The sequence below is a fragment of the Microtus oregoni genome, unplaced genomic scaffold (assembly GCF_018167655.1).
Source record: "Microtus oregoni isolate MIOR12 unplaced genomic scaffold, Mior012 000042F_ref0000377, whole genome shotgun sequence".
Taxonomy (NCBI): Eukaryota; Metazoa; Chordata; class Mammalia; order Rodentia; family Cricetidae; genus Microtus; species Microtus oregoni.
The window spans coordinates 16238144-16260997 of NW_024543209.1; the positions used below are offsets into that span (position 1 = coordinate 16238144).

Genomic DNA, 22854 nt, shown 5'->3' on the forward strand with positions numbered 1-22854 from the left:
GGAGCTGAATAATGAGCATTCTGGGATGAAACAGGCACATGCCGGGATCCTCTCAATTCAGCATTCCTACTTTTGTATTTCTAAGACGTGAACAATATTGTCGACGTGTCAAATGGCATGACTGGCAGGCACCTGCTGCTCCCCTAGGAAGTCCCCAAGCACATCCCTGCCATGAAAAATAAGGTCGTTCTGTGTCCCTTACCATTTCAGCCAAGTAGACGTCTGAATATTCCAGTTTTCTAAGTACATTTTGAAACTCGTAGCAGTCTAGAAACAAGAAAACAATGCCTATCGTTAGCTTTAAAATCGCCCGGGCAAGGGAAAGTCCTGCCCAGAACTCCCTTGCTTCCACAACTGATGTGAATCTCAAGCAGGATTCCGCACAGTTCAGTCAATCAGCTGTTCTGCCACCGGCAGTAACATTTTCTGGCATTTATAAGATTTACTTTGCAGCTAAACCTTGGCTTGGAGACGCAAGTCTGCTCAAAACTTATTTTTACATTAGAGCAAAACAGAGGGAGAAATTCTGTCAATTCCCTCTCACTCTGATTTAAAAAAAAAAAAAAAAACAAACAAAGCCAAATGTCTTAAAACTACTCCAAAAGGGGATTTACCACAGGGAAAGTCTAATTATATGATGGTGGGGCTTTGGGGACAAATTAAATGAGACTGTTATCTTTGTGCTATGTGACCACATGCAAACTAGGTCAGCCTTTTACAGTCATTTCTATAAATAGCCTCACAGTCCCAGCTGCATCCAATTTTGCCTGGAATAGGAAGAGACTTCATGCATGAAGGGATCACAGTACAGAATAGAAGATCAAGAAATCTCACCCATCTGGCAATAGTGTAAGTCAGTCGACTGCCAAAGAAGACAGCCCCAAATACGCCATGAACTGAGCTTTCTCATTCAAAGAGTAACAAGTGTGGCTTTTCCTGTAGAAAATCTTCAGTCATAAGAAACCCTGTGTAGGCCACACACCTGCCTAATGTAATGAGCTTGGAAGGTGAGACTAGGCTAGGAAGATAGATGACATATAGCTGCAAAATGGCCTGGCCTGACAGAGGATAGACAGATAACACAGATAGGCCAATGAGAGAGAACATAGGTTGGACAGACAACAGACGACAATAAATAAATGGTATAATAGATATATAGGTAGTATGATTCTTAGTTTCTTTGTCAACTTGAAACAAGCTAGACTTATTTGGGAAGAGGCTCTTCAGTTGTGAAAATGCCCCCAACAGATTGTCTATAAGCAGATATATTGGTTGTTTTCCTCACTAACGATTGGTGTGGGAGTGGTGGGCACTGTGGGCAGTGCCATCCCTGGGCAAGTGGTCCTAAGAGGTATAAGAAAGCAGGCTAAGAAAGTCATTAGTGAGCAAGCCAGTAAGCAGCATCCCTCCATAGTCCCTGCATCAGCTCCCACTTCCAGGTTCCTGCCCTGTTTGAGTTCCTGCCCTGACTTCCCCCAGTAATGGACTATGATGTGGAAGGAGAAGCTAAAATAAACCCTTTCCTCTCCAAGCTGCTTCTGGTCATGGAGTTTTATCACAGCAATAGAAGCTCTAAGACAGGTAAATAGATGTGGATAGATGACAGTTAGATAAATGATAGAGAATAGATCAAAGATAAGAGGAAAATAGATGGGCAGAGGACAGATGAAAGGTAGATGAATGATAGGTAACATAACAGACGATACATGACAGATTGTTAGGAGAGCTATTATTTATTGACTTTTTATTGCTAAACCCAGTTTGTTTGTTTGCATAGCTGGCTGGCTGCTATAAAACACGGCATCGAAGCACTGTAACTAAACCAGACTTCCTTGTTGTTCTGTTGTTCTTGCCCCACACCAAATACAATGAAAATTAGTGTTCTCATTTTCTCTTCAGTAACAATGTAACTTAATATCAGCCTTTGACCCCAAGCACACATCCAAAATGAAAGGATTCTGTCTTTGGTGCACACTTGGGGTAATTCATGGGCAACTAAAAACCAAGGGGGTCAGCTCTGAAGGACAGCGACCTATAGTGCTCCAAGGGAGCGAAGTCCCTAAACCCCAGGGCTTTGTCTGACAACTGAAGTCTTCACAGGTTTTTCCAAGAATGAGAAAGGTGCTTATGATGTCTGGAAATTTCCTACTGAAGAAGCAGTTTACTGGAATGGGGCAAATTGCTCACTCAGAACCGGTTCTAAATTTGAACTTTTTTTTTCCTTTTAACCATATCTGCCAGGGCTTTCTGACCCAAGGAGCCCTCAGATTCTCTAGAATCTAAAGATCAGCATTCCCTCCCCCATAGTTGAGACTCATTGCTTATGCAATCTGATAAAGCTGAGGCATCAAATAGCACAATGAATTTAAATTGAATATATGATACAATTTGGTGAGGGAACAGGCACAAAGTGGAAGAGGAGGAGGCGAGGAGGAAGACATGAAGGAGAAGAGGCTGAAAAAGAAGATAGAAAGGAAAAGAGAGAAGAGGAGGAAGAGGAAGGGGAAAGGGGAGGAAGAGGAAGAAAATGAGGAGAAAGAAGAAAAGGAAGAGGTGGAAGAGAAGGATGAGGAGGAGGAAGTATAACCCTCCTTATAAATTTTGGTAGGGGAAACGAAGGCCTCCTTCCTTCTGGAGGCCCTCCAAATGCAGAAGGCCTCAGGCAGAATAAGATGGTGGTTTTCTAGGTGGCTCCTTTTGGTCTGCTTTCCATGAAATGTGGGTGGAAGATGGCCAGTCGCCCAGGTTTCCTGCTCTCCCTGTCTGCACCAGAAAAGATGGAAATCAAAAACTAAGAGCCACCCTAAGTGGGCTGACTAGGGGACTGGCGCTCCCGCTGCACAATGAGAAGCTTCCCCTTCCTCCACTGCTCTAGGATGAAAGACTCTGTGGCTTGGCAGTCATGTGCTAGTCTGTGCTAGTGCAAACAAGGTACGCACACTGAGAGAGTACGGTTTGAAGGGAACCATGTCTGTCTCCAAAGACACAAAGAGAACTGTGGTCCAAGAATAAAGACAGATGGAAAGACACACTATTCTAGTGCCCTAAAAGGTGTGCATTGGGATAGTTCTTCTAAAAAAAAGATCAAATTAATTAAAATTGCTCCCCCCCCCCAAAAAAGAAAATAACCCACAGCCAAGCATGTGTAAGTCGAAAGGCACATGCCTCTGGTCCACACTCTGGATTGAAATCCAAGTCAAATGCAAAGAAAAGAAAATGGCATTTTCGCTTTCTCGTTGGTAGAACAAGAATGAAACAATAGAAAGGTTTTCCTGGCTCTTTTACAAATTTTTGGTACCATTTTTTCCTTGAATCATTAAGAGTGTCAAGAAAGAAGGTATCCTGAGAGCAAAATGATAATAATGTGGAGGAGAAAGAGGAGGAGAGGGCAATAATCTGAAATACAAATGGTGAGGAGAATATGGGGCCGGGCATCTCCCCAAACAGCTTTCCTAGACACCCCGACGAAGGACTTTGGACTCCCACACTCAAAGCAACTGCGGCCATTTGTTCCAGAAGCGCAGTGTTCTCACCTCAATCTTCCAGATGTTCAGGTTAGAGAGCAGATCCCAGCAGAAATTCCCATCGGCATCCACTCCACTGAACCCAAAGCCAGCTGCATTGTGCACCGCGTCCGCTGTGGTTTTAAGACAAAACGTCAGGAACCAGGCAAAGGTCTCTAAAGGACTGCCAACATTTGTCTAGCTACACACTGAATGCTTATTCGATAGTTTCTTGGAAAATGTGCCAACACACACACACACACACAAAGGATATGGCACCATTACGAACTGGGCTGTTTGGTGACCTTGGTTTCTATTCATTTGTTCTGTAGCCTCTGAATGCTTGCTAAAATGGACGTCCATAGAATGGACAGAGGTGCATCAAGGAATGAGGAATGATGTGAAGATATCAGTAGTGGGATTCAGTGATTGGAGGGGTGAAGAAATGGCATGAAGATGTCAGTAGTGGGATTCAGTGGCTGGCAGGGGGTAGGGGAAGAGAAAAAGGCAAACACACCGCTGCTTAGAGGTAAAGGCCAATAAGGGACACAGTGGGGACCAAGGGTTATCACTAAAGATATAACACATGGGATTTGTTACTTTCCCCCTGGCTGAAACAAATGTAATTTAAGGAAGGCTTATTTTGGCTCCTGGTGGGGAAGGCATGGTGGGGCAGGAGGCAGCTGGTCACACTGAGGAAGCAGAGAGAGGTGGAATGCTGGCTCTCTGGCCACTTTCTCTTTTTTTATTTAGTCCAGGACCCAAGACCATGGTGCCCCTTACACTCAGGCAGGTCAAGCCTCTGCTAAGCGCTGCAGGTGATTTGAAATCCCTCCAATGGGACCAGCAACATTAACCATCTCAGGTGTTAAAGGGTAGTGGGCTATGTCAGGAGAGAGCCCGTTCTGGAAGAAAACAGGAGCTTAACCTGGACAGGCTACATAAAGGGGCTGATGGGCTAACCCAAGATGCAGCTAAAGAAAGTTTATGACAAACTGAGCTGAGCTGGGAACTGGGAGCCGGCTCCAGAGGAAGCCGCACAGGGCCACAGTGATGAACACCCTAAGATAGTGTGTGGGAGCAGAGCTTGGGAGGTAGGGAAGGGAGGATTAAGAGTGTAAGATTATTCTGGGCTGCAACTATGGAGGAAGTTGAAGACCAGCTTAAACTACACAGGAAAATTCTGGCTCAAAAAGAAAGAAAGAAAACAGCAAACCATCTAACTCACAAAGTCATTCTGAAAGCCCCTGCTTCCATCTTGATTTACTTAACTAAATTGTAAGAAAATGGCCCTCAAAGGAACAATCTACCTCGAATCAATGCTGTAATGAGGTGTTTTGTAACCGGCTAGAGTCCTGACAAGCCCTCGCTGTTATGATGAAGACCAAGAGACTACTTTTCTCCTTTATCATATTCCAAATTCTGTTAGAAATTTCTTCAAGAAATTAAGTCACCAGTGACTCACACTAATTAAATCAAAGCCCTTTCCAGTTCTAGACTGGAGGAGGTCCGAGAGGATTCGCTCATAAAGGTTTAAGTCCAAATGCAGACAGCTCTCAGGCCCACTGGAGAGGAGCCTGCCTTCAGAACAGCCACATGAAAGGAACTAGCATCTTCCAGGTGGGGGGCTGGCTCTGAGCTCAGTGGTCGAGCATTTGTCTAGCACTGTCCTTGGGTTGCATCTCCAGGATGGGGAGGGAGCAGGGGGGGTGAGAGAGAAGCTCAATGTTTATCTCCTCTATTTTTGGCATAGCTGATGATTTAACGATGCTTATCTTAGGCTTGGCTTCAACTGAAAACTATCTGGTTTCTCATAGAAGACAGGATTTAAAAGGACAGAGCCCCATGCCATCCTCTCTCCTTTAGAGGGAAATTCAGTAGAGAAGAAAAAGGAAACAAAGAAAGCAGATGCCCGAAAAGGGACCTCAGGGTTTCATATATGTGAGAACACATCTATGAATGACAGATGTCAACTAGGTGACGGCTAAAATCACAGCTGGGCAGCCCATGGCAAGGCCAGCACAGCAATTCTTAACTTCCTGTCTCCTCCTTTAGTTTTGTGCCTACCACTCTGAGTCAGAGCCGAAAGAACCAAGCAGTGATCGTGTGCATGAATGTGTTTTCCCTGGTCATCATCTGTGATAGTCAGATCTTCACAACACACAGGTAAAAACAGATTTACTCAGGCCCAGATGTTGCAATCCATCACTGTAGGGAAGGTGGGGGTGGCAGAGCAAGTCACATTGTGGCACTCAGAAAGCATAAAGAGCAAGGATTCCCGTGCCCATCTAGGTCCTTCTCCCCCATTCGGTCCCTTCAGCCTAGGTCTGGTGCTGCCAGCATGCAGGAACGGAGTTGCCCCTCAGCTCACTATCTCTGGAAATGCCCACACAGACACACCTAGAAGTGTGTTGTACTAATAATCTGCATGCTTCTCAATCCCAGCAAGCTGGCCATCAAGATGAGCTACCACACACCTTTCTGGGTCTCTGGACCCCACACCTTTCAAGTATTTCTTATCTCCCATCACGGCGGCCTTAGGAGGGTCGGTAAGGATATGCTCAGCAGCATAAAATGCAGAAGTTAGAGGAAGTGACTAACTTCTAGAAGCCTGTCCCCTAAGGATCAAACAGATGTAACAATGGAACCTGTGTTGAAGAAGCTGTTGAAAGTGGACTAAGTTCACACCCAGGACCCATCCGGGAAGCTCTCCCATCCGGGAAGCTCTCCCATCCGGGAAGCTCTCAAGAGATGCCATTTTTATCATGATGGCCTCTGCTAATGGGAATGCAAAGGGGATGGAGACTGGAGGTGTCTGTTCAACGTGCAGACCATTCCAGTGTAAGCAGTGCCCGAATCTGAAGGCCGGAACTGATTCCACATCCTCAAAGGCTGAGCGCTCCTTTGTGAGGTGATTCTAGCTTCCAGAATCACCCTATTTGGAGAGTCAGGATTCCCTGCTCTGCACAGCGCTTTCTGCAGAAGTTTATCTAAGATTCCATCATGACCTAGAGCAGCCAGAGTGAGGTTCTGACTCATAGCTCCAAACCGGCTTTCCTTTCTCCACGCATGATGTAACCTACTATGGCAGACAAACTGATCAGGATACTCTGATCAGTTGGTTGGAGCTGGTCCTTATGATCAGGATACCCCTTGGTTGGAGCTCCTCCTTAGAACACAGCTTAACAGTTGAGCCTCTTAAATTAGTAACAGTTGGTTGCGGGGGGGGGGGGGGCATTTAGAATTGGATGTTAAGTACAAAGAAAATAATTTTATTATTTATTACATTTATTTATTATTTCTATATAAACAGTAACTAGAGCAAGGCTAACACGGTGCAGTGCAACTGACATCCACGAGAGGCCAGCTTTAAGGATTAAATTTATAATTAGTACATCAGTTATATGTAAATAGCATTTTAAAGAGCTGGATAAAACAATTATTCGGTTAAGCAATTTAAATATTCCCCGATGGACTACTCATTGCTTCTTTATTCATAAATAATACAAAGGTTAATTTCAGACCAGCCCGTGGAATCGAAACTGGAAAAGAACTTCAAATCAAAGCCATTAATGAAATGTTTCCACTAAACAACCAGGAAGACATAAAAGATGGGACAGAGGCAAATGGGGAGAAAAAGAGCTCGGTGCACAGAGAAAGCTGCCCAGAGGAAACATGTCCACATTCCAAAAGTCTCCGGGGTTCTCCTAAAGTGCAGAATGACATTCTCTTCCCTGCCACCCTTCCCACCCCGACCCTGTCAGCACAAATCACACCCACCTGTGTCAGACTCTCCCCATAAGGCCACGGAATGGCCTTTTTTTCTCCTTAAATCTGCAGCTGATTTAGTCCAAAGCCAGCCCTAAAGCCCCGAGATACAAAAGGTGGGAACGGAAAGGGTAGGGGAGAAGAGAGAAAGCAAAGTGAGTGGAAACAGAGAATGCAGTAAAAGGGAAAAAGACATCCTCACTCCTCCTCGACACACACACACACACACACACACACACACACACACACACACACCTATACACATTTGTCCTCAGGTTAGAGCAAAGAAACAGCATTAACTATTTTGCATGGGAAAACATACTAGATACCCAAGATAGAGATGCCTAGCTACTCAAGTAATAAAGAAGGCAGCATTTTTAACTAGCAAGGCAACAGCAGAATCGGGGAAGGGGGTCGAGATGGGCTTTTGAAGCACATATCATGCCACTGAGGCAACTCTTGATGCCTCCTGCCCAGATGATGAAGAGGTCTGTGTTCCCACAAAAAGCCACAGTCTCGAGATGCAGAAGGCATTTCCTAGCACAAAGCCTGGTGCTCAACAAACACCCCTTAAATTAAACTGAATGGAAATGGAAACAAAACACAGCACCCCATAAATTCTAATACAGCTCTGGTGCTGGATGTAGAAGTCCCCCACCTTTAGTACCAGCAGAGAGGGGCAGTTGGATCTCTGGTCTACAGAGCGAGCTCCAGGACAGCCAGGACTACATGGTAAGACCCTGCCTCAAACAAAACAAAACAAACAGCTCGAAGTCTGATGGCTCTGGCCAAATGCTACGGAAGCACTGCATTTGGACTCAACTTACACATAGATATCCTTGCAGTTAAAAATAACCTGGCCCCAGTAGAAATGCTTAATGGGCACAAAGTTTATGTTTGGGGTAATGAAAGTTTCTGGCTCTCAGTCTTAACTGTCATAAAAAAAAAAAAAAAAACCTGCCCATGCTGGACTGCAGGCCCAAATGGCCAAAGCCGTCTACTTCACATTACATGTACTTGAATGAAGAAAATAATTCTGCATCTGCAAAGTTTAATTTCGATTTTAAAACTTGAAGCACAAACTAAGAAGAGGACCTGAGTCACGTGCTATTCCCTAAGCTACAGTCTGTGGACAAAACACTGGGGACTGTTGAATGGCCAGTCGGACTTGAGAAGCCAAGTGGCTGCTCTCTGACCTTTCCATCTTAAATCAAGCAGCGTTGGTCAATGCATAGGCTCTTCTCTTAGCAAGTAAACAACTCCATCTAAGATTCTTTTAAAGGAAAGAGATAAACCTTGAGATTGGCCAACGTGCTGAGAGAGAGAGAGAGAGAGAGAGAGAGAGAGAGAGAGAGAGAGGTGTGATTAAAAAACAAACAAACAAACAAATAATACTGAGCTTTTCACCATGAACAGGAAAACCTGGAACTCATCTTCCTTCTGAAGCATCAAGCTCAACCAGCATTTCCTTCACTGTGTGTCACCTAAACTGACATGTGTGATGTAAAAATTCATTGTTCACTCATACAACCCAGAAAAAAAAAAGCAAGCCAGACTGTTCTGGGATTTTCTCTTAATTTTGCACTGCACTGAATGCTATTCTGGCTAAACCATCCAAGGACGACCACTGCATTCCTCATTCATTTTGGGCCACTCCCTCAAACTTACCTAATGTCCACGCAAAGTAATACTTGGGCTTTGCAGCTTGCATGACGACATATAAGTACCAGAGTCGACTCAGAAAGTTGGCTTCGTGTACAAACCAGTCATCAAGAAGGAAGGTGACAGGAAAGGACTTTGAGAGCGTCAAAAACAACAGGAGAGACAGCAAGGTCATGCACAACTTCTGTACCACAGCTCCCTAGAAATGGGGGAAAACCAAATGTAACTACTGAGGTGTGAGGACCACAGTTTTGGCAAGAGCATCGAAAGAACACGGTCATCCAATATCTTCCCTAGAAAGGGCAGTGGATGGATATGGGTTTTCTTCCTCAAGACACAAATCGCTAAAATTAGGTTAGGTGGTATATTTACATGCAGAACACACATGTAACCCTTGAGGACTGGACGTGTTCACGGTAAACATGGGACATAGCTGAATGTGTCTTTTAGTATCTTCTACCAACATAAGTTAGGTAGGGTTGTTTTTCCAAAACATAAGGGAAATGGATACCATCATAGGGTAGCAATTTTACACTAGAAAGCAGTAACCATTTGCTTTCCACCAGTACAGCCTGGAGAGGCAGGGAAACATGCTTGAGTCGCCAGCCAGGAGGTGGAAGCTTCCAGTATAATGGATTCTGTGCAGGTGACTAAACACCTGAGCCAGTTCATAGGCAGATAATGGAAAGCATTTGCTTCCAAAGAAGACTCAAATGTTTAAACTGGTATCATCGTCAGCTTCATCTGTTACTATGTCACAAGGCTGTTGGCAGAGATTTTTGTCCTGCCTGGTCCCGCAGCCGTTCGGTCCCAAAGAAAAACACACAGAGGTCTATATTAATTATAAACTGGTTGGCCTATTAGCTCTGGCTTCTTATTAACCCTTACATCTTACATTAGCCCATAATTCTTGTCTTTGTTAGCCACATGGCTTGGTACCTTTTATCAGCAAGGTATTCTCATCTTGCTTCCTTTGTGTCTGGCTTCCTCTGTGATGACTTCAGACTCAGCCTTTCCTCTTCCCAGAATTCTCCTTTTCTGGTTGCTCTGTCTATCCTTCCTGCCTTGCTACTGGTCAGTCAGCATTTTATTAAAGCAATACATGCAACAAATCTTTACAGGGTAGAAGACCATTGTCCCACAGCAAAAGGCTATTATAACCAGGGAAGAGGGAAGCTCAGTTGACAAAATTCTTTCACTACACTGGCCTGTGGCATGTCTATGGGGCTTTTCCTAATTGCTGGTTGATGTAGGAGGGCCCACTAGGCAGCTGGGTCTAGGCTGGAGAAGAAATGTAGCTGAACAGGAGCCTACAAGCACTTCTGTGGTGTCTGCTTCAATTCGACTCCAGGACTTTTCCTGTCGTCCTTGCACTGGCTTCTCTGCGACTAAATAAGGCCTTTCCTCCCCTAGCTGTTTTTGATTATGGTTTTATAGGAGACACAAACCACAACATCTGGGGTTAGGATGTCCTGACTTCTAGTTTAGTCAACGTTCAGTAATTTTGCCCAGTTCCTCTGACTTCCCAGGCAATATCATCCTATAGGTATGTTGTTCCCAACTTCATAAAAATGGGCATCCTTTCTAATACGGCACAGCAATGGCATCCTTGGCAGGACTGATTGAGGCTTAAGTGAGTGGACACGATATGAACTGAGAATACAGCCTGGATCTAACTAAGTGATCTAGCATACAGAACAGCTAAATAATTGCCTATATTTGATTTTAATCAAAGGGGGGGGACGATTGGTCAAGCTCTCTGCTAAGCTGTTTGACATTGGCTTTTTCTGTTTCATTTTTCCATTCTAGGGATCAAACCCCAGATCCCGTGCATACTAACCAAGCTCTATCACCAAGCTACACTCCCAGCTATACGACTCCTTAATTAGAATGACTGTTAGCGAGGGTCAGCCCTGAGAGTAAAACCCTTTCTATGAAACCCCAAGAAACATGCTGAATGCTGAAAACTTACAGTGGGAGAAGGTTCTGGCAAACTGTGAAAACCTCTTTGCTTCCAGTTCACTTCCAGCAACTTCATATGGATATGTCTCCCTTCAATGAAGGCTACGTAGTCCTTGAAGTTGTTACAAGGGCCAGCTATGACACTCATAAAGTTGAGATGGTAGCTTAAATATTCCAGAAGCGAGGGCTTCACTCTGTGAACATAAACGGAATTTAAAACTTGAGTACTCATCCACGTTCAATCCTCCAGCAGAATATGGCCATATACCTGAATGTTATTATCCACGGCAAAGTCTATCTCTCTTCTGTTCTCTATAAAATCCAGCTAAGAGAGACTTCTTTAAGACAGGAACCATGGACGAGATGGGTGAGTGAGATGGTCCTAGTTCCACATCACCCTCTGCTGGTGAGGCCCATGAACACTGAGGGAGGGTCTCGGGCAAAGGTTAGTCTAAGCCTGGGAGCTGCTCTTTTCTCTTCCCCTCTATCTGCCTGCATCACAACATGAAGGTACAAACAAAGGCAGGGTGAGAATCTGGCCCAGCGTCAGCTGCTGAGATACTCTGGAGAGGGGAAATTCTCTCCTGACTGCCAACATAAATACAAAGTAAATAGTGGGTGGACCCGACCAGTTTCCACTTGGAAGCCACACAAAACCAACTGTGACAATCTGTTGTCTGCTTTGGTGTCTATAGAGGTCCTGAAAAAGAGACCAGGGAAAACCTGCAGTGCATGCCTCTGCTTAACGCGTCCAGGGCGCGCAGGATGCCTGCTCTAGCAGGGTGTTATCGTAGGCGAGTTCCCAAAACAGCATCATTCTCAGGTTCCTCTGATTGTGGCGTAAGCTGGTTGTAGCTACACAGGGCCGAGCAAGAGACCAGACTGTGAGAATCCTCCAGTGCTTCACAACTGTTTCCAAGTCTCAGTTCCTTCATAAAGGATCCCCTGGGACTCCTTTGGGATGCCAGCTGACCTTAGGGATGCCAGCTGCTTCTAGAACCCTCAAGTAGGAACACAACCCCCAGCCATGGCTGTTCTTTGTGAGCCACTCCAATGGAATTTTCATCGCTATGTCATTGTTTATCTCCTGATCCATTGGGGGAGCCTCCCCCTTTCTAACACCCCTTCCCTTTCCCTTGGCCATCCACACTGGCCAAAGAACACATTCAGAATCCCTGACTCCTCTACTTGGATTCCCTTCTGTCCTGCTTCCTATCTTTCCCTATGCTGGGAACTAATCATGCTACATGCAATGGTAATTACTATTTCTCAAAGGCCCCCAGATACAAATCTAATAGAAATGATTCTGGGGTAGACACATACATCCTGAAAAGGGAGACTCTTACAGGATTGACAAAATCAGAGAAAAGCTTCATCTGCTCTTGACCCTATGGCACACAAAGATCTATATGCAAGGTTAGCCATTGCTTAGTATTGTCCAAAGGCAAAGATTAGTAGACAGGCAAGGGCCCGTTAACAGCATTCAACAGTAATACTACTCCCATATAATAGAATTAATATATGAGTACTTATTAAAATGAAGAAACTCTAGACCAGTCGTTCTCAACCTATGGGTTGCATATCAGATATTTACAGTGCAATTCATAACTTATTACAGATATGAAGTAGCCAGGAAATAATTTTATAGTTGGGGTCACCACAATATAAGGAACTGTATTAAAGGATTGCAACATTAGGAAGGGGGAGAACCACTGCTCTAGACACATCCAAAGGACTTAAGAACATACTGCTAGCTGCTAACTTACTTCACAGCAAGTCGGTGTTGCTCGGCAGAAAGGTCTTCAGCTTTTCGGCCCAATCCTATGAAAGATAAATGAAATTCAGATTAGGGTGTCTTCCCAAACTCATTTGGAAAAAGCTGATTATTTTTGTCTCCTCCACTAGAAAGAATCACTTTTGGTTTTTTGCATTTCTTCAAAAGCCCTGCAGGAGGAAGGCATTGGTTGAGCATGAACTTAACACACACACAAGGCCCTGAATTCCACCCTTACAGCAGGATGTAAAGTTATCCTACATCCTGTTACCCATGAGTTTGCCTGGAGAAGTCTCTATAGGTTTGTATGAACAAGGGAGCATTCAAGGTTACTTGTATTTGATCTGCCTGGAAGTCTGTTAACTCCAGAAAAGCCTGCCCATCACCTCCACATAGAGATTCCTTAGCACACAGCAGTATTCTAGAGCTCCAACAGTTGGAAGAGTGCTTCAGCTGCCTTGCGTGAGCTGAGCCAATTCAGATATCTCTCTCATGATGCCAAGTGAGAAACGTGGTGCGGTGGCTAACGGTGACTGTCAACTCAACAGGACCTAGGATCACCTAGGAAACAAACCTCTGGGCATGCCTGTGTTTCTAGCGGCAGTTACATGAGGTGGGAAAATCCACCTTAACCACAGGCAGCACCACTTCAAGGTGGGTTTACTAAAGAGAAAAAAGTAAGCAAGGCACCAACACACAAGCCTCTCTGCTTCTCAGCTTCAGATGCCACGTGACAAGGTACTCATGTGCTTGCTGCCATGTCTTCCGACTATGATGAACTGTATTGTCGCTTTCTGACATCAAAGGCAATGTGACAAGAGCTCATGCACCTGTTGCCATGTCTTCCCGGCCATGATGGACTATACCTCCAACTGGGAGCCGGGTTTGGTCAGAGGATTTTGTCATAGCAACAGGAAAGCTTACTAATAGACCCGAGAATTGCGATAGCTCTAACAGGACGCTGGGAGCACTGGGATGAGACATAGTGGGGGAGGAAACAGAGACTTTCTCCTTCTAAACAGCAAAAGGAAGCTAATGCTGACTGCAGGGAAAACACAGAAAATCACCAAGTCCTCAAGAATAATGCTTTAGTTTCTGTGACTCCAAGATAGCATGCACATTTTACAGAAAGCAAGTATTACTTGTGGTTGGAAGTTTGCTGTGAATGAGTTCAGAGAAGAAGAAAAGACAAAAATCTGGTGATTTTCTGTGTTTTCCCTGCAGTCAGCATTAGCTTCCTTTTCCCACAGGTCAGGGAACCCTGATTGCTCTTCGAGCAGATGAGGGAGGGGGACTTGATCAGGGGAGGGGGAGGGAAATGGGAAGCAGTTGCGGGGAGGAGGCAGAAATCCTTAATAAATAAATAAATTAAAAAAAAGATAAACTAAAAAAAAAAACAAAAACCAAAAAAAAAGAAACTAAAGCATTATCTTGTGGGTATTTTTTTAACCTCCTTTTTTTTTCTTTGTTCGTTTGAAATAGGATTTCACCAGTTAGCACAGGCTGACCTTGAACTTGCAGCCCTCTTCTGTACACTATCCAAGTGCTTTGAGTACAAAAGTGAGCTGAGCCACATACTGGCTCTGAAGTATAACCAGCAACATAAGAACTCTAAATCTGCCTAGTAACCATGAAGGCAATTCCACAGCACACTTAAACTAGGTGTGGTGGCTCAGGCCTGTAATTATAGCATATAGAAGGCAGAGACAGGCAGATCGAGTTTCAGGCCAGGAAGGAGCTATAATAAAATCCTGTCAAGAGAAAATGCCTAAGAAAAGGCAGAGTGTTTCTGGAATTCCCTCATTCCTCCCACACACAAGGGGGAAAAAAATAAAAGAAAAAAGTAAATAAACATTTCACTCTGTGTTAGGAATACTCCAGGAAATGTGGTAAAGGGAGCGTCCTTTAAATTGTAAATTTAGGTCCAAAGACTATTCTGAAGTAAAAAAATAGAAGAAGAAGAAGAAGAAGAAGAAGAAGAAGAAGAAGAAGAAGAAGAAGAGGTGTCAAAAAACAAAACAAAACAAAAACTGCACAGCCCAGTATGGTTGCACCGGGGAGGAAACAGGAAGATTCCAAGTTCAAGACTAAACTGGGTTTGCACAGTGAGACCATATCTACACACACATACGTACACACAGAGACAACAATACGACCCCACTCTGTTTTATGCAATCAGATCTCAATACCCCCATAGCAATTTACAGAACTGAACTCACTCTGACTGTTGGTTACTTCTGTTAGTCTATACTGGTAGACACGCCCAACCTTTTGACATGGTGACACAAGTTGTCATATATAAAGTTGACACTCAAGAACAGAACAGCATAGCTAATCCCACCTACACCCCCCATCCCCAAATCTTACAATGTTTTAAGTAAGTTTATGATTTGGGTTAAAGCTACATTCAAAGCTATCCGGGGCTTCCTCAGACCCATGGTTAAGATATTCCTGGCAGCTACTACACCAAGCAGGGTTTCCGTTTTCCTGAGACTTTCTGATTCTGACAATATAAGTTGCATTTTGGGATGTGTCTGGGTCCTGGGAAAACCAGGATGGTTGGTGACTCTACGGACACCCCATTCTTGCTGCGGAATGGCCCAGTTCTATGCAGAGTAGCTAAAGCCCCAAGGATGAATGAAATACACGGGGTCAAATGAAACATGGTCTGTTCCCATGCTTTAAGTAAAACAAGGACACTAGTTGTTGGAGAGAAATCTTCTCAGCCTGGCTACTATAAAGACATGTCAACAGTGGAGATCGTCCTGAGCACAACACAAACCCACAGGGCACCTGCCCATTGAACCCCTTAACCCTGTATTAGAATCATCCTCCCTTCCCTGAAAAAAACCACTCTACTGATGGAAATCGTGTGCTCTGACCATTGTTAGGAAAAACCTAATAGAAAAAAGTGTTCAGTTTTACACAAGCAAAAGACTCTTCCTTCTCTCAGCTTTTTATAGGTCAGGCTAATCTTATCAAACAATTTTTCCAAGCACACACCTCCCCCAGGGGGCTAAAAACCGTAGCATTAAAAACTGATTACCCAGCCAATGCTGTTACATTTTTTATTGCCCTCTAAGTTTTTCAGAGATGAAATCAAAGCAGAAAGGAAGCCGTTGTCTTAATAAATTTGGAAAAGGTCAGAGGGCATCATGAATTAACTTTAAAATGTAAACAGAAACCTCACTGTTCTTGGAGCAAACACTTTAGTGAATGTGGACTGTGGATTCAATTTAAAAAAAAAAATGGGGAGTGAAGGCTGGGAAAGCAGAAGGGTGTGACTACGGAGGCCTGGAAACTGTGAACAAGAGAGAACAAGGCCTGCCAGCGCTCACGTAAATCTTGGACTGCGTGTGATGGACGTATGGGAGTACCGGACACCTGGATGGCTCTGAGAGCCAAAAGGAAGACTGTTTCTCACCATCGTGAATTTGGAAAGCCAAGGCTGTGATCTTCTGAGTGACAATCATCAGAGGCCTAGAAAGAGGACAGAAAGTGGAAACTGGTTCAAAAAAAGGGGAAAGAAACTTCTATCTCTCTGCACGGTGGTTTTCCCCTTGCCGTTTACCAAATCCAATGCAGAAACAAAGACTCTAACATATTCCATTTTTATCCCCCTTGCAAGTTGCTTTACATATGTGGACAGCATAGTGCTCGCCAGGACAACCCAGACCATCTCAGTTGGCAAAGGCAGTATCAACACCAGAGAACAGCCTACATGAGACCTTCACATGACCGGGTCAACAAACATTGCATCATGAAAAGGCCTGAGGGAGGGTCAGCAGGATGGAATGTTCTTTGACAGGTTGCTAGCCTAGGAGCCAGCCCATATAGTTTAGATGGTTGGTAGGCTAGACCGGTTCTGTTTGTATACGCGCACTCTGGGATGTTCAAATCATGACAAAATTACCCAGGGACACATTTCTCAAATCACGCTTGCAATGTTAACAGACACAGGGCTGTTCCTGGTGTCTTCATCCATGTCTGCTGCAATCTGCTTTGCTCTGTTAAAGGCAAATCTGGCCTGCACGCATAGTAAGATATATTTGTAAAGTACATCTGGGGAAAAACAAGCAATTTGTTAAAACACACACACACACACACAACAGCAGTCTTAAATTAGTAAAGACAGCCACTGCGGTGAGACCTTTCCTGGGGGACATGCGCAAACTCCTGTTCTTCCCAGATAGGGCACCAGTGAAATCCAAAAGAAATGAGTCCACTCCAGTCTAGCTTGGAGAACCGGAATTTAGCATAGATGCATAGGTGAAGAGTTAGCGACAGGAACATGGGCACCTTCTGGGCAGCGACTGTACTGAAGAGGACTCTGCCCCCACCTCCCCTTGTAAATCTTGACTGTTTTTATATCCTTGAGAAGGTGTGAGACCCCATGGACTTTAAGAGTCATCTTGTGAAGAACCTCACACACTTAGTGGGCTCACTTATGTGAGGGGCTCATGGGAATAATTGCAGCTTCTCTATTTTAAAAACAGCAATAGCCATGTCATGCTCAGATGACGGAGTCTCACAAGAGCCCCAAATCAAAACTTACCTACAAATGGCACTTAAGCCAAAAAAGCTAGGATAGCTGGATGAGGGTTAAGAATCGTCATTTTAGCTTTCAGCTGTATATAGTACATGCCTGTAATCCTATCACTCAGGAAGCTAAGGCAGGAAGATCAGGAGTTGGGGGGCTAACCTGGGTTACTTAGAGAGACCCTGTCACAAAAAAAGAAATACATCAATTTTTTGTGCTTCAAAGTAAAAAAAATGAATGAAATATTTGTAAATAATATCTTTTATTACTTAATAACAGACAGTTCAATTTAAAGGCAGCCACAGAGTCTCAACAAATAACTCTCGTGTGTGTCGGTGTGTCTGTGTGTGTGGTGGGTGCGTCTGTAAATGGATAGTAAGTACATGAAAAGATGGCTGTTAGGAATTAGCAGGCACAGAAATTCAAGTGGGAATCACAAAGAGGTACCATTTCCAAGCACCAGTACAGCTGTAATCAAAATGACAGGCAATGACAAGTGTTTGCATGGATAGAGAGAAATCAACACCCTTACACACTGCGAGTGACAGTACGTGGCGGTTAATTTTGATCATCAACTTCATTTGATTAAGAAACACATAGGAAATTAATGAAGCACACTTTGGCTGTGTCTGTGAGCGCACTTCAAAAGGTTTAACTAAAGAGAGAAGATTCACCCGAAATGCAGAGAGCGCGGTAGCATGGGCTAGAGCAGCAGACGGAATAAAAAGGGGAACAGAGCAGGAGAGACGGCTCACAAAAATAGCGATGACTCTTTGAAATCCTCCTGTATCTCACATTGTGTTTGTGGAAGTCCAATAGCCAATAGGCAGGACGTAAAACAACATAATGTTGTGCTAGGGAAAATGGAGGTAGATCTGCCTAGAAGCAGGGCGGGCGTCTGTGCGCGCTCAGAACAGGTGACAATACCTACAGCCAACAAGAAGGTAATCAGGTCAGCCACTCTAGGGCAGCAAGCCATGCCATGCTCTTTTATGTTGAAAAATAAATGAACACCATGGTTTGGGTCCTCATCAAAAGGGCTACCTGAGAGTTTCTAGAAGACCAACTTGGTCATATACATCCATGTGTCTTTGTCGCTCACCCTCTTGATGTTCAACAAGACCTCTGACCCAGAACGTGCAACCAAAGGCTGAGAGCTATCTTTCCCAAAAGAGGTTCTCTATATATAAACACTGCATTCAAGGTGGTTTCTAAATATGGCCTTCAAAGTACCATAGTTTTCTTTCCAATGCCGTTCTGTCTTCCTTTGCTTTCTTCTGGAAGCCTGAAAATGCTCAGAGTCAGGCTTTCTATGCAAATCCCAGCATATATTTTTAAATGTGTGCCACATTTTGTGTGCACATCCTATGTGCAAACCGTGTAAAGCTCTGTGCCCAACATAGCCCACACATATGCGGTGTCTGAGCACACACGTATCAATAAAGTGATAAAATATTATGGAATTAGCCTAGACCTACATCTCTGTAAAAATATATTTGTTTTCACTTACCAATGACTACACTAAGTGTACTCCATTGCCTAAACATTTAATAGTCTAATATGCACAAACATCTCTGTCCTCCCTCTCTCCCTCACTTCTCCCCTCTCTTTTTCTCTCTCAGTAGCAGGGATTCAAGCCAAGGTCTCCTGTATGCTAGGGAAGCACTCTATCACTGAGCTCTATCCTCAGTCCTTTCTTCAGAGTTTCATTTAGGCGCTCAGGTTTGCTTTGAACTTACTACAAAGCCCAGGCAGGCCTTGAACCTATGACTCTCCTGCTTCAGTCTCCTAAGCAGCTGGAATTATAGGCCTATGCTGCTAAGCCTGGCTTAAATGTCTGTCACATTCAAGACCCTATCTGCCCCCATTAGTATCTTCCCTGTTTGGGAGGAGGAAAAATGTCTCACCTGAGTAATCTCCCGTACCTCTGTTTCCATTTAAGTATGGGCTTCTCAAGGAAGCTGACTACTGCAGGATGTACTGCTGGAGCACTCAGCCAAGTCAATGAATACTAATTAGAACACTCTACCACTGGAATATGCAAACAGCACACTGTTGCCATGCCTTAGAGAAGATGTAATTCTGGGGTGGGGGTGGGGTGAAGAAGAGACAGCTGTGGGTTAAATGTCATCTAGCAATATGTATACATATTAATCTTATACATTATCTGTTTTATAGTCTCAACAGATGGTGTTTCTATTTGAAATATCTAAAGAAGTCCCTAACAACTTACACACATATGCACACACACTCACACACACACACACAAAACACCTCAGGGATGAAGAGATGGCTCAGCAGTGGGTAAAGCACTTTCTGGGTGAGCATGAAAACCAGAGTTTGGATCCCCAGCACCCACATAAATGCTAAGTGCACATGGTGGCCTGCCTGAAATCCCAGGACTTGGGAGGCAGAATTGGAAGCCCTGGAGCAAGCCAGTCAGTCATGACAGTCAAATTGGTAAGCTTTTGGTTCACACAGAAGATCCTGCCTCAATATATAAGGTGGAAATGATCAAGACAGACACTCAGCCTCAACCTTTGACCTCAACATACAAGTACACAGCTGTATACATCCATCTTCATACACGTGTGTACCCACATCCATACAGTCACACACGCATGTGTACTACACACGAGAAAGTAGGCAATTCATGTAAACGAGTTATGTGCTCCTAAAATGTCTAAAGCCCACACACTAGAACCAGAACCTGTTCACCACAAGGAAACGTGGTCCTGAACCCTTAAGACTAGAATCTGCAAGAGTGACAGGATGGCACCAAACTGTCCCTCACAGAGCCACCCCACACCCACTACTCTTTAGCTACGACTGTTTCCAAATGTGAACTGAGATCTACCCAATCTAAACAGAGGTTCTATCAGGTGATGAGACTTGGGAATTGAATCCTTAGAAGCTTCAAATTAAAAATGTAAGTCCCACATATACAGTATTTCAATCAAATAAAATAGTCTAAGGTACACTGTTGTCTTATGATTGGTATTCATGCTCATTGGTGCCCAAAATTCAAAGCTCAGCATAAAAGATGTGGTGGCTAGCCTCTGGTGTGGCCGTGAAGGGTTTTCTAGATGAGGCTAGCCTCTGGTGTGGCCGTGAGGGGTTTTCTAGATGAGGCTGGCCTCTGGTGTGGCCATGAGGGGTTTTCTAGATGAGGCTAGCCTCTGGTGTGGCCATGAGGGGTTTTCTAGATGAGGCTAGCCTCTGGTGTGTCTGTGGGAGGCTATCTGAACACACACTGCAAGCACAGACACAGTAGGAGATACACAGATGGTTCCCTCATGCAACCGTAGTCCTTCCGCAGCACAGCGAGGCTGCTGAACCTGAGCCGTGCTCCGATTTCTCCCCATCAGCCACATCCTTAGATTCGCACACCCTCATCGATGTCCTGCTGTGCCCTTGGACCTGAGAAGCCTCTGAAATCAAGGGGAGGGGGCCATCTTCCCTTTCTGACATTGTTTTTTGCCCTGATTAAAACAAAAAGCAAGTAAAACCATACTTTGTCTTCTTGAACTTGAGATGATTAATCTAATCTGGATAAAGAAATATGAGTGAAAAATAGAAATAGAAGCACAGAAATGAAGTAAGACAAAACAAGCAGGTGAATATAAGTTTGAGACATAAGAATGATACAGTGACAATTTCCAACCACCACACCACACACACACAGACACACACACACACACACACACACACACACACACACACCACTTTTTTCAAAGCGTTAAGCTCTATTGTTGGCACTGACCAAAAACATAGTCACCATTTCCCATTTCAACAGGGCACAGGACAAAGGGACATGGCATAACTTTTGTCTGCAGAATTAAACTCTAAGTGACTCTTCTAAAGACTGAAAACCTAGCCAGAGCCGGAAGGGGAAAAATGTGACAAAAAAAAAAAAAGCCAACCTTGAAATCTTTTTGCATATGTATTCTCTTTCCAAATCACAGAACGCGATTATACGGAAATTGACTGGGCTGAAGGTCAGATGGGGTGCCAGATGTCATAAAGCAACAGAGGAAAACACTACCTGGAGGCAACAGGGCAAATGGCCACCACCAGGAGAGGGACCACAATTATAGTTCTATTGTGCACCCCTAAGATATAGCAGGGAACACAAATGGTGGCTGGTCCAAATGCCAACTATGAATCTCCATGATCCTGCACTATGCATTCAAATATATTAAATAACATTCCAGGAGTATTCATGACACTATTCATAAAACAAATATAAAGTCACCAGTAATGGCCCCTCTGGGAGAAGCTGTCCTATGTTTTCATTATGTCTTCCCACTCCTCTATAGAAACCCACATTCAGAGAAAGAAATGGAAGCTTGGCACAGATTCATCTCCTATGCTTTAAAAACATTTTCCTCTTCCTCTCTGTCTTTTTTTTTTCTTTGAGATAGGGTCTCAATGTGCAGCTCACTCTGGCCTCCACCTCAGAACAATCCTCCTCCCTTAACCTCCCAAGTACTGGGATTACAGATGTGAGCCATTACACCTGGCGTAAAAACTTCATTCTCAGGGGCAGCATTAATCTAGCCATTTGATTTAATTGTCCACATTTTTTAGACCATTTAGGATTCTTCCAGTTTTTCACTATTAACGAAAATAGCTTTAAAAATCCCCATGAATATATTTTATTTCCTCACAGTGATTCAATTCCTAACAATTTAGCCTATTATAACATATGAACTTGAAAACATTCTTTCTTGAGATGTGTGGGAAAACTGCCTTCCAGGAGGGTAATATGTATTTATACTCCCACCGGCAGCGTGTGCAAGGCCTCTTTCCATGTTTTCAAAAATACTTGGTGGCCTAAATTGCCAACACGAGGGAGAAATCATCTGCCTGGATCTGGCCTGGACTGGAAAAGAAGAAGTCAGAGTTCTGGCTGCCACCCTCAGAAAACATAACTTCATTTGTACCCTTCTGTGAGTGAAGAAAATAAAAAACCAATTCACCACACACACACAGACACACAGACACACACACACACACACACAGACACACACACACACACACACACACAATCGGCATTACTACAATTGCTGAGCTCCACCAGGAAGAGGGGTGCATATTCTAATGCAGTGGTTCTCAACCTTCCTAATGCTGCGACCCTTTAATACAGTTCCTCATGTTGTGGTAACCCCCAACCATACAGTTATTTCATTGCTACTACATAGCTGTAATTTTGCTACTGTTATGAATCATAATGTGAACATCCGATATGCAGGATATCTGATATGCAACCGCAAAGGGATTGCAACCCACAAAATGCCTTCTGTAACCCACATTCAGAGAGAAAACATGAAGACAGCCACAGCTATTAATACATGTATCGATTTAAATTGCATTTGTAGTACTGGCAAAAGTGTATCTTGTGTGTTTTCCTTACTGGGCCAGCCTACGGAAACTTGATTACTTTTTTTTTTTTTAGTTTTTTTTTATTTGATTACTTTTGAGTGATAAATAAATTTTCAAGTCCTGGAACAACCTAAAGTTCAAGTGTGTATGTTTTCCCAAATTAAAGAGATCGGTATATGTTCAGACACAAATGCTAATCACCCCAAGCCCACTAAACGCCTGTCTGTGTTCTTATACTAAAGGTGCAATGAAGAGCGTTA

At 43.9% G+C, this 22854-nt stretch overlaps 1 protein-coding gene across 1 annotated transcript in view; it reads right to left on the minus strand.

Annotated features, from left to right (window-relative positions):
- Mboat1 (membrane bound O-acyltransferase domain containing 1) overlaps positions 1 to 22854 on the minus strand; it is a 98287-nt gene that overhangs the window by 10505 nt on the left and 64928 nt on the right. Inside the window, exons 5-10 of the mRNA XM_041632999.1 lie at positions 16094 to 16149; positions 12662 to 12716; positions 10906 to 11089; positions 8940 to 9132; positions 3534 to 3637; positions 203 to 267 (exon numbers count right to left, since the gene is read on the minus strand). Of these exons, the coding sequence (XP_041488933.1) occupies positions 203 to 267; positions 3534 to 3637; positions 8940 to 9132; positions 10906 to 11089; positions 12662 to 12716; positions 16094 to 16149 (657 nt within the window). The remainder of the gene's footprint in view (positions 1 to 202; positions 268 to 3533; positions 3638 to 8939; positions 9133 to 10905; positions 11090 to 12661; positions 12717 to 16093; positions 16150 to 22854) is intronic.